Source organism: Corythoichthys intestinalis, chromosome 12 (genome assembly GCF_030265065.1).
Source record: "Corythoichthys intestinalis isolate RoL2023-P3 chromosome 12, ASM3026506v1, whole genome shotgun sequence".
Lineage (NCBI taxonomy): Eukaryota > Metazoa > Chordata > Actinopteri > Syngnathiformes > Syngnathidae > Corythoichthys > Corythoichthys intestinalis.
Window position 1 is genome coordinate 39,853,910 of NC_080406.1, and position 12,723 is coordinate 39,866,632.

The following is a 12,723-nucleotide window of genomic DNA, read 5'->3' on the forward strand; positions in this document are numbered from 1 at the left end:
ATGTTCATTTTGGCAGACCCGGCAGCTCTCGTGCGTATAAAATAATAATATAAAAACGTTGGGGGGAAAGAAGGAGTTGAGTCGTTGATGGCTTTCTCCACTTTATAGTGGCAACAATAAGAAAACAAAATAATAGCGGGCTGCCGCCACATTCGACCGCAAAGTTTTGCTTCTCGCTCATCTCCTCCTCGCCTCCTTCTACTCACAGCTCTCCAGTCCCAGCGTCTCTTAAAGGGGAACTTTGAAGTAAGGTTGGCCAACCATGTTTTTGAATAATATCAATGGCTAAACAATTATAAGCATATTTTCATTATTTTTTTTAACGCAACCCTTCCAGATTCTTTGTTTAACCCATAGCAACGCCCATAACAACGAAAATGCTTTTCTTCGGCAATCTTCGGAAATCTTCGGAAATTACGTCACACCGGGAAGTGCGAGGGAAGTCCGCCATACACACAGTATTGTTTGTTGCATTGCTTCTTGGTAAGATGCCACGGCGGTGTGTGGCGATGTTTTGTTCTCACTCCAACGACAAGTTGTTTGAGTGGCCAAAGGATACCAGGGCACGTAAATGGACATCTTTCGTTCGCACGAAGCGAATGAATTTCACGCCATCATCGAGTAGTGTTATCTGCTACAAACACTTCGAAGATGCCTGCTTCCTTAACCGGACTGCTTATGATCAAGGATTTGCAAAAAAGTAAGTGTGATTTTTGGATGGATGACTGATTACTTTATCTAGCAGAGCTGCCAACCGTTGTGGAATGATTACTTTGTCAAAGCAGTGCAGGCGCCAACTGTTTGGAATGAACAGCATAAGGTAGCGACGTTAGCCGAAAGCTAACTCGAGGCAAAACCCCAATCTTGCTGTGCATTGTACAGTAGAAGCAAGCAACGTTGGCCGAAAGCTAACTCGAGGCAATCCCCGATTATAGTTGTATTGAGTTCATTTTGTCTACACTTTTAAATTCGTCAACTTTTCTGTTATCCCATGCAACAGTAGGTGGTTTATTTACATGTTTCGGCGAACACTTCCGCTTCGCCGAAACACTTATAAATTCATCAAAACTTTTCGAGGGTGGAAGTGTTCGCCGAAACAAGTCAGGTAAATAAACCACCTACTTTTACCTGGGATAAAAGAAACGTTTTGACGAATCCCTGATCATGTTTTGGAATGAACAGCATAAGGTAGCGACGTTAGCCGAAAGCTAACTCGAGGCAAAACTCCAATCGTGTTGTGCATTGTACAGTAGAAGCTAGCAACGTTGGCCGAAAGCTAACTCGAGGCAATCCCCGATTATAGTTGTATTGAGTTCATTATTTCTACACTTTAAATTCGTCAACTTTTCTGTTATCCCATGCAACAGTAGGTGGTTTATTTACATGTTTCGGCGAACACTTATAAATTCGTCAAAACTTTTCGAGGGTGGAAGTGTTCGCCGAAACAAGTCAGGTAAATAAACCACCTACTTTTGCCTGGGATAAAAGAAACGTTTTGACGAATCCCTGATCATGTTTTGGAATGAACAGCATAAGGTAGCGACGTTAGCCGAAAGCTAACTCGAGGCAAAACTCCAATCGTGTTGTGCATTGTACAGTAGAAGCTAGCAACGTTGACCGAAAGCTAACTCGAGGCAATCCCCGATTATAGTTGTATTGAGTTCATTTTGTCTACACTTTAAATTCGTCAACTTTTCTGTTATCACAGGCAACAGTAGGTATTTTATTTACGTTTCGGCGAACACTTCCGCTTCGCCGAAACACTTATAAATTCGTCAAAACTTTTCGAGGGTGGAAGTGTTCGCCGAAACAAGTCAGGTAAATAATCCACCTACTATTGCCTGGGATAAAAGAAACGTTTTGACGAATCCCTGATCATGTTTTGGAATGAACAGTAGAAGCTAGTGACGTTAGCTTTTGGCTCGAGGCAAGCCCCAATCGATGCTATTCATATCAACGATGAGTACTAATGGCATGAGACAAATTGTTCTGGAAGTAAATTTCAGTAGGTTGGCAGCGCTGCTTTGTTGATGAATGAACATGACACGTCCTCTTGGGAAAACTGCCAATCATTTGTCACTCCTACCGCATTTTATGATTTATTTAATAATCAAATATTTAGTAAGACATAGGGTTAGATAAGATGTGATAGTATTTTTTTAAATAGGTTTTATAGGTTTCATGAGCAAAGCATATTTTTAGTGTCATCTCATGTTTATTCTGCAGGTTATTACTCAATGCAACTGCTGTCCCAACAATTCACCTGCCTCCACAAGACCAGCAAGATCAAAATCCACCTGTCCAGCGCACAGCAGCAGCTACCCGAGAAAGGAAGCGAACCTTAGCTGAGGCTATCAGCTCTGCAGCTGCCGCCGAACAAGAGATGGCTGAGTGTGGGGGTACGTTATTGCTGGATGAATCCTGTTCAAACAGCCATCAAGATGATGAAGTGACACCAACACATAGGGTGGATAAAAGTAAGTGATGATGATGATGATGGCCATTAGTGATAAACATATACATACAGTACATTGATTATAAACATATTTATCTTTTCAATTTGTTCAGTGGTGCAGACATTGAAGTATTGCCCTCCATGCGAGAAATGCAAGACAAGGGCAAATTACCGGTCCATTGGTATACAATGCAACTTGGGCCAACCAGAACCCAAAAGGAAGAAAGTTTGTATGCCACTGGTTGACACAGACAGTGAAGAGGAGAGTGACGTGGAAATGGACAGTCAACACCTCCCAGACCATGATGTGGAATATATTGCAGGGGAGGACAGCGATGAAGATGAACCAAGTTCCTCAGATGATGAAGTGACACATGACAGCTTTGAAGAAATCCGGTAAGATTATCATCATTATTTTCATTGTAAATGAGATTTACACAAATCAACATTTATAACCACAAAACTGAAATTGGCCAAATTGACAGGAGCATATTTCATTTTCATTGCACTTTTCAAGCTCAATTGATTCACATTCGTAATTGTGCATTGTTGAAATATATTTGCAGGGGCAATGAAAGTGAAGACCTTCACAAGCAGCGGAAGTATTTGGTGTTCGAGTCCTCCCTGATTGCCCTCTTGGCCGTTTGTGTCCTTTGTAAAGGCAGAAGCACTTGCTACCGCTATGTCAAAGGGACGCTGGTGAAGATCCAAGCTGTTTGCACTGTTTGTAGGAACAAGCATCAGTGGTGTAATCAGCCCTTTGTTAGAAACCTGCCTGTACTAAACGTCCTTCTCAGCTCAGCGATCCTGTTTACTGGAAGTTTGCCAAGCAAGGCTTTAAGAATATTCAGGTAAACATCAGGTTGAATTGTTATGATGGCCAAATGGAGCAAATTAAATGTATTTGTGAACTATGTATATAATGTTACACTTTTTGCTCTGACACGCGGGCTGTGAATTGAAAAATCAACATGTATTGTTTATGTTTTCAGATTCCTGAATATTCAGTGCCACAATAAGTGGGCATACTTCCACCACCAGGCCACGTATATCCATGAAGCACTGACAACCACATGGACAAAGAAGCAGTGTGCTCTTTTGGGGTCCATTACGGAGAAGGAACTGGTCCTTGGAGGAGATGGAAGATGTGACTCCATGGGTCACTGTGCCAAGTACGGGAGTTATAATTTGATGGAACTGGATCTCAACAAGGTGCTAACTGTTCATCTGGTGCAGGTAGGTGTAACCTTGTGCGACTAGCCCACAGCCAGTGAACTGCTTTGTAAATTATATGGGGCTTAATAAAATGACAATTGTTTGTCTTAAGACACGTATTACACTTATCCTTTAGAGTAACGAGACTGGGGGAAGCTATGGAATGGAACTGGAGGGCCTGAAAAGATGCCGTCAGGAGTTGGAAGGCTTCAATGTAAAAGTTGTCATCACTGACAGGCATCGCCAGGTGGCGAAATGGATCAGGGAGAATTGGACTCAAGTCATCCATTATTATGATTGTTGGCACATTGTTAAAGGTTAGTTTATTTCAATGTTTATAAATACGCTAGTTTTGGGATTATGTCTTATAAGTCATGCACGTCACTTCATGAGTTTTCATATATTAAATATACAGGTATGTGCAAGAAACTGGACTCCTTGGGCAAAAAGAAGAGCATGTCGATTGTGAAGGATTGGGTACAAAGTTTGAAGTGCCATTTGTACTGGTGTGCACTTTCCTCCCAGACACCGGAAGAAAAGAAGCAGAAGTGGCTGGCATGTGTGGACCACCTGCAGAACGTGCACGATAGTTGTTTACATCCTCCAATTACTACAAACAAAGCGTGGCTATTACCAGGTATTTTATTTTTTTGTTAGATGTTGCCTGCTAGTTTACCCTGAAAAATAAAATATTTTCATACCTTCTAAATTCATTGAAAGGTACTGAAGTTAACGTCGCAGTGGTGGAACTCCTGACAAAGACCATGTTTGTCAACGATGTCATGAAGATGCCTCACCTCGGACAGACCAGTGGCGTTGAAACTTTTCACAGTGTGGTGAATCACTTTGCTCCAAAGATGTACCACTTCTCGTACAAAGGAATGAAAAGCAGGTGTGTTTAAGAAAACTTTGACATGGATGAAATGTAAAACTTTGAGATATAAATATATATAAAGATATGCTATTTCATCACAATTTGAACATTTTTTAATAAGGCATTTTTTGTTCATTTCCAGAATCATTCTCGCTGCTATGCATTATAACGAAAATGCTGGGAGACCACAGAAAGTGACGAAGGAAGGAATACACTCCTACTGTATCGTTTATCCCAAATATAAGAGTGGTGGATATTCTCTGAGAAAGATATTGGTGGATGCAACTTATGGTAGGTTATGAATCAAAAATAATTCCAGGCAGATGCATTACATACTGAGTATAACCCATATGTTGTCCTAATATTTATCATCCCGATGTTTTTTTTTTTTGTTTTTTTTTTGTAGACTATGTGAATGACTGCCTGTCAGAGGTGATGAAACTGATTGACATTCCAAAGAAGCACAGAACTGGTGATGTGTTAGTCGACCCACAATTTCTTACAGCAGCAGTGAACAGACCGGACAAGTCAATTGTTATTGCCGAGCACCATACTAGATTCCTCAGGAAATAAAGAATCACATTCCCTGTATTCAGTTGTCCTCATTTGTTTATTTTTATTACAGTATTTTGTAATGATAATTTCCACATTAACCACTATAAAACCAGTCTAAATCACAGTTCTGGAACATTTCTCTGTGAAACACGAAACCCTTTGAATACAGCTGACTCCTCTTCTCCCGGTGGTGGAAAATGTGCCCTGATACAAGACACTGCACATGCTGGGAGCACAACACGGTTTTCCTGACCAAGATAATTCCAGCACCAGCGCACCAGTTGTCTGTAGGCAATATGCCTATACTTGGCATCCTGTGGTCCATTGAATGCCTTGCCTTTGTACTGCTGCTTGTAGGTCATCCATGCCACCTGTAATCCATATGGGTCCAGGCACACCGCATTGAGTCCAGGATGGTTGGTGATGCAGGCCAGCACTTGATTGAAGTGTTCCTCTCCTTGTTGACGTACAGTCACTACTTCTTCAATTTCATGGCAGCAAACACATTCAACTGCTGTAGGCATTTGCTGGCAATTACCACAAGTACACCTGAAATATATATAAAAAAAAAATACTGAGCGATGACACCATGAGCAGAAATTTTATTGAACAAGTGTATTGCTATACCAATAATTCTGTTTATGAAAACATTTGATTCAAAATATACAAGTATATGGATGGAATACTGTACAAAAGTTTAAAAAAAAAAAAAAAAAAAAAAAAGTCAATAAAAATCTCAGGTACATGTGTAACCCTTATTTTTCGGGGCTTTGAGGCTGTGCGTGGATTGGGTTACACAGTTTAATTGTTGTGGTGCATTTACTCCGTCTTCTCTACTATGATGACCGACACGGCAGGACAGTATAACTCTGCGTCTTTATTTCTATCGCGGGGAGCCAAGAACTCCCGTGTTCAACTTAAACACATCCTACCACAACAACCGGGGAGGAACTAATGCACGAATAGGAACTAAAATTATACAACATAAAATATTGAATATAAATGAATACTGCATCACATTTAAAAACATAAATGCATAATAAAATTATAGCCTATTTAAATAAAATAAATTGAAATAAGCCAAAACACCAATAATGAAATTATAATAATGATGCACAATTCCTTCTTACACAAGTAAAAAAAAATATTTGCTGAAAAGAATACTCAAGTACTGAGTAGGCTAGCTGCTTGACAATGAAGTCTGATTATTTTTTTAAACAATGTCATCAGATAGACAAAAACATAAAATTATATGCAAATGCCTGCATCTTCAAATCATAAAAATAATAACAGCCTATATCTTACCAATCTTGTAATCTCGATGGGTCTTGTCTCCATTCCAAGTCAGGTCGTGTGGGCACATTGCTTGCATCCTCATTAGCATCTGGCTCATACATGTAAGGTCCAACATATAAAATTCCAACCTCCTCCTCTTCCTCCAACTCTTCAAAAACTTGGATGTCCTCACTTGCGCTCGATGTATCGCTTATATCGCAGTTTGAATCATTGTTGGAAGGGCTTTGTATGGCGGGCACATGGAGCGCCGCCATCGCTGTTCTCGGTGTGACGTATCACTTCCGGGTTCGTCCCCTTTCAGGCTCGAACTTCGGAAACGCGATTATTTTGACAAATATACAACATATAAATTATTTTTTCATGCTTTATTTGGTGGACAATGTTTAATTACTTTACTTGTGACCCTATTTGGCATGTGAAGAAATTAGTTCAAACTACAGCTTTAAACAGATCGTGCATAGTGTCTTGTTTTGAGCTTTTTGTTGACAAAGATATCGAACACACGATGTGCTGACAACTTTGTTTCTTTATTAACACATGGAGCTAACAGTACGAACACAGCTTGGGGCTCTCGGCAGGCTGTGCGGAGCGATAGATAGAGCCTGTGCCTCTCTATCACACTCCCGTGTCACATGACCAAAACAAGAGTAACGTTGCGTGCACTTCAGGGTACCTCGAAAAACATTATATCAGAATATTACACGCAGTTAGGGCATTACAGTATAAAATAAAATAATAATGGTGCACTGAGAAGCTGGACCAACAAATCACACTCCTGACATTTAAAAAAAAGCACACCAAAAAAAACGTGAAATTTGCGGCATCTTGGGAGCAAGCAGCCAGGATCAAACGGTATTTCAACATGCCAAAAAGACTGTTGCATTTACTGTCTTTTTCAAAAAGAAGGAAGATGGTTCAAAACGAGTCAGAAAAGCACATAGAAAGAAAAAAAGGAAAGTCCCACAGCATGGCAAGTGGGCATTTGCGTTTTGTTTTCAGCACCATTTTCTGCATAATGTAATGTCCGTAACTGTGTGCGGGCCCGTGAAGGGGCCATCGGATAGCAGAGTGGTGACGTAGCGGGAAGTGAGGAGAAGAGTGCGGCGTGAGAGCGAAGTTGGCGGTCGCATTTTGCAGCAGTCCGCTGTTATTTTTGTTATTTTGTTATTTAACTGTTGCCACAATATAGTGAGGGAAGCCATCATTCACTCCTCTCCTTTCTATTTCCCTATTCGGGCTATTACAATATGTTCCGGGACCTGTCCACATGCCGTCATCCCTGCGCTGTCATATGTACTTTGTGTTCCGGCACCTTATGATTTACAAATTAATCACTGTTCCACAACAGTTGGCAGCTCTATTTTGACAAAGTCATCAGTCACCTATCCAAAAATCACACTTACTTTTTTGCAAATCCTTGATCATAGTTGGCAGCTCTGCTTTGACAAAGTCATCAGTCATCTATCCAAAAATCACACTTAGATTTTTGCAAATCCTTGATCATAAGCAGACCGGTTGAGGAAGCAGGCATCTTCGAAGTCCTTGTAGCAGAGAGCACGACTCGATGATGGCGTGAAATTCATTCGCTAAGTGCGAACAAAAGATGTCTATTCACATGCCCTGCTATCCTTCAGCCACTCATACAACTTTTCTTTAGATTGAGAACAATACATCGCCAGACACTGCCGTGGCATCTTACTGAGAAGCAATGCAACAATACTGTGTGTATGGCGGACTTCCCTCGCAGTTCTCGGTGTGATGTCAATTCTGAAGATTTTCGAAGATTGTCGAAGCAAAGCATTTTCTTTGTCAAGGGCGTTGCTATGGGTTAAACAAAGAATCTGGAAGGGTTGCGTTAAAAAAAGTAACGAAAATATGCTTGTAACTGTTTAGCCATTGATGTTATTCAAAAACATGGTTGGCCAACCTTACTTCACATTTGGCCTTTAAAATAAACTGCTGTATTTTAAGCCAAAAGAACTGTTGTGTTTGATAGAAAAATATGTCTATATGCTGCCATAGCAGATTCATGGCGCATTAAGTCCCCAAACTATTTTTAATTTGTCTGTTTTACCCTGGAAACCCCCGTTTACAGACGTTGCGCAACCACTTTTATTTCAACCCAGCCATAAAACAAAGGTAATTAATTATATTTATTTTTCAAAATGTCTGTCATTTTTAGCTTAGAAGCATTAACTGATGTCTAATATTTAGTTGGAAAAAAAACCCGATATTTTAAATGATAAATAATCGATCCAAACAGAAAAATTGGAGAAAAAAAACATTTCAATGGGTAAATATTTGAAAAAGAAAATCTCGACCGCTCCTTGATGTCTGCGATTTCTGCATGGTGACCCTTGTTATAATACCGTGTTTCAACCATAAAATCCCCGAGAAATCCAGCTGTGGCCATTCAGAGTTGTGTCTTGAAACACGGTAAGATATGCTACACGTTTTTGGATCAAAACAAGGTAAGTACGCAATAATACCTTGTTAAAATCATGTTCTCACCTTGAGTTAGAGTTTAGGGGTTTCGAAAAAATAAAAAAATTAAATGCCCTCTTGTTCAAAATTTTTCTTCCTCCAGAAAATTGACATTTTAAGCTTTCCAATGATGTATCACACATGCGTATCGGACAATTTTGAAAGTTGGCCAAATCGGGGGTCTCAGAGCGGAAGTCCAAGTCTGACTGAGTGTTTTCCACTATGAATATATATATATATATATATATATATACATATATATACACATATATACATATATTAACCCAGTGGTTCTTAAAATAACACCTAACACGTGCATTAACCGAAGCCTTTGGAATTAGAAAAGTCTGTTTTTTTTTTTCAAACTCGAAATCGATATATCTAAGCTAGCACGCTAAAACCTAAGTGAATTTCCATTCAAATTTCTTCTCATTTAGACAGAATTTAATAAATAAGAAGAAAATTAGAATATAAAATGATTATTTTTTTCATTCCTGCTGCATCAAAATAGATAAGCCGTCTAGCACCATCAATGGCACTGAAGCATGAGCATTACCCCCCCCCCCCCCCCCCCCCCAGTGCTCCTAGTTTAAATGAATGTTAATGTCAATGGCAGACAATTCATTAAATACTATGAATTTTTAAAAACAAGTGTACTTTAGAGATACTAGAAACTATTTGTTTTTATTCATGTAAATTGTATTTTAGTTTTTGTTAACATATAATAGGTCACACTTGTACACCAAATTTTAAAATTGTGACCGATGTGACCAAAATATGCGGACACTATGTCTTTATGAGGTTAATTATTTTTGGGGGGGTTTTAATTGCCAAAAAAGAAAAACACTTGCCCTATGAAGCACTCAAAATCTAAAAGTGTCAGTCCTGGATAAGACAGTAATTTCCTGCACCTACTCTAACATTTGATCACATATATCCTTATCTTAATATATGATTTTTTTCCACTTACAGTGTGTAACTTTATGTCTCAACAACAGTAAAATCAGGGCACATGGTGCTTACAGTACATCCTACTTATATACAGTACATCTAACCTGGCAAGCACAGAGTGCCTCATTCATCAAGGTGATAATCTTCACAAATTGCATCGAGCCTGTTAAATGCTTGCACTCCATTGAAAAAAACGTGCCAGCTTGGGTCAAAGTAGCATGGCGCAGCTTCATTTATTGCCCCTGCTGCTGTTCACAGCAAGCCATTACTGAACCCGCAACATTTATCCTCACATTAGCACTCACTTGAAAGCCAGAATATGACCATATACTGTTTGACCTTTTGTATCATACATATAGGAAATGAAAGGGCTAAGAGCTTTAGCGTTTTAATTTACACTTTAAAACAAGTCATATTTTATTCCTAATTTGTTTGTATACAAGAGGATTTGACTTTTTTTTTTTAGCATGTGTTCCATTTTCTGGTCAGCGACACAATCACAATTTTATATTATATTATAATATTTTCATTATCTCTGCCGGTGGGTGAAACCTACAGAAATGGTGCAAATGTGTTTTCTTTAGCATGTTTGTTTGTTTGTATAACTCAAACTCAAATAAAGGGATTATTATCAAACTTGCAAGATATGTTTGTAATATGAAACAGAAGATAAGAATAGATTTTGAGATACTAAGGTCAAAGGTCACAGAGATCGGAAAGGAATTTCTAGGTGAGGTCTGTTCTCTGAGTGCTCCTCTAGCCATTTATACTCAGTGTTGGGAGTAATGCCGTTATAAATAACGCCGTTACGTAACAGCGTTATTTTTTCAGTAACGGGGTTCTCTAACTAATTACTTTTTCCGCCGTTACAACGCCGTTACCGTTACTGACTGTCAAAAGCGGTGCATTACTTACTCTGAATAAATTGAAGAAACTACCAGCCGTGTCGAGTCGACTCTCTGCTCTGTTGATTTGTCATCCAAGACTTTGGGTGCGTTCAGGTTCGAGAATAGCGCACGTACACGTACTTCTGACTCCAAGCTGTTTGTCCCTGCTTATTCAATTAGACAATGCTTTCCAAAGTTTGGTAACGTTTCTCTGTTTGCTACACCGGATGCTAGCCTCGTTCCCATCTCCCACTGTCAGCCAGCAATAATTCTGCTTCCATCTTGAGGACGGCAGACGCTTTGAAGGTGACGTGAATTGTCGGGAAACGAGCCTACTTAAATGCAGCCCCTCGAGAGATGCGATGGAAGTGATTGTGATTGGCTGAGGGTTAGAGTCATGTGTCGTAGTAAGCCAATCAGAGCCGTTGATTTCACAAGCAAACCGGAACAGCGCGTGCGGCAAACACACATGCAAAACAGATGCACAGGGTCGGGACGGCAGAGCATTCAGAAGAAAAAGTGTCCTTTAAGAGGTGGAGATATAGACACTATTTCAAGTTTGTCGAAATTAAAGGAAAGAACCTGCATGTCTACATGACGTCTGCATGACATCTGTGGTAGGCAATTCAAATTTGCTGAAGCACCTAACAAGTTAACTATGTTTTTCACTATTCCACTGACTCGAATACTGCTCAGAAAATTTCAAATTCTTTGACATACAACAAGTTCTTTTTAAAGTAACGGAAATAGTTACTTTCCCCGGTAACTAGTTACTTTTACTATAGAGTAAATCAGTTACTAACTCAGTTACTTTTTGGAAGAAGTAGTGAGTAATGTAACTAATTACTTTTTTAAAGTTACGTGCCCAACACTGTTCATACTGTACATTTGGGCAGAGGTGGGTTGAGTAACCAAAAATTTTACTTACAGTAAGTAAGAGTAGCGTTAATACTACAAAAGTAAAAGTAGTCATCCAAAAAATGTCCTAAAGTACAAGTAAAAAAAAACGTATCTCGTGAAAAGAATACTCAAGTAAGGAGTAACCTTGTGAGTAACTGTTTATTTTTGTTTGCTATATATATTTTTTTTTAATTGTATTTTTTGAATTAAATGTTTACTGTCATCATCATCAGTATCATTGACAATTACAAAATGTGATATGATTAGCCCGAAGAAAGACAAGGGCAGATGGGAGAAACATATACTTAATAATACCAGTCCCCCTACAGCCAAGGACGCACAATCAAACATGGTAGAGTTGCATACATCACATTACATGAGCTTTTCTTTTTTGTTTTTTGTTTCTTTTTCACAATAATTATCTTCCCAAAAGTTATTAATTGCCATGGCACTTAAGCAATGTTGTCGATTAGTGTGAGTTCATTGATTAGGGTGATTGTCAAGTTTTTGTAGGGAGGAATAACCGAGGAGTCATGGAGGCCCACATCCGCTGCAATCCGCTCAGGTGGGTTAATCGTCATCCGCCCTGGCCCAGTTCCCGCGAGCAAGCCTTTCTTGATCGCGGATCTCCGTAATGATTTTCGTCACTATTTGAGCAGCAGCATCACTAAACACTGCTTGTTCGTTCTTCACCTGGGACAATTCATCACAGGCCTTGTTGACAGCGTCACCGATGTTACAAGCAATCTCCATTTTATTCTCAGCACAAAGGTATCTGTATAAATTGTTGTTAAAATGATACTGTACAGCAGGGGTCCCCAAACTAGCATGAGTGCCCTCTAGTGGAGAAAATAGTTCCTACTTTGAAGTAGCATCAAAGTGACGTGCAACAAGTATCATATCTCAGGTTTTCCATGGTCAATCGGTGCCAAATAAAAACTGGGAGAGAGGTTAAAATCCACGGTTTCTCTATGTCAAATACTAAAGATGCTAAGATATTGAACATGCTGGCATAATCATAGAACGGCAAGCTTGCGTCTGTTCGGTATAATGGAGTCGTGTCATTATTGTTGCGACGTCTCATTAGTGAAATTTGTAGAGCTACT

The 12,723-nt window shown here is 39.4% G+C and overlaps 2 protein-coding genes across 2 annotated transcripts; one reads left to right on the forward strand and one right to left on the reverse strand.

Annotated features, from left to right (window-relative positions):
- Window positions 1–261: 261 nt before the first annotated feature.
- Window positions 262–5,135, forward strand: LOC130927570 (uncharacterized). The gene is made up of 10 exons (XM_057853508.1): window positions 262–700; window positions 2,227–2,477; window positions 2,569–2,851; window positions 3,022–3,306; window positions 3,448–3,691; window positions 3,807–3,987; window positions 4,086–4,307; window positions 4,391–4,562; window positions 4,687–4,835; window positions 4,951–5,135. The coding sequence occupies exons 1-10, from the start codon at window positions 378–380 to the stop codon at window positions 5,115–5,117; spliced, it is 2,277 nt and encodes a 758-aa protein (XP_057709491.1). The 5' UTR covers window positions 262–377; the 3' UTR covers window positions 5,118–5,135.
- LOC130927572 (uncharacterized) lies at window positions 262–6,835 on the reverse strand. Its single transcript, XM_057853509.1, has 2 exons — window positions 6,405–6,835; window positions 262–5,648 (listed from the first exon to the last, which is right to left on the reverse strand). Exons 1-2 carry the CDS (start codon window positions 6,647–6,649, stop codon window positions 5,219–5,221), a joined length of 675 nt encoding a protein of 224 aa, XP_057709492.1. The 5' UTR covers window positions 6,650–6,835; the 3' UTR covers window positions 262–5,218.
- Window positions 6,836–12,723: the final 5,888 nt, after the last annotated feature.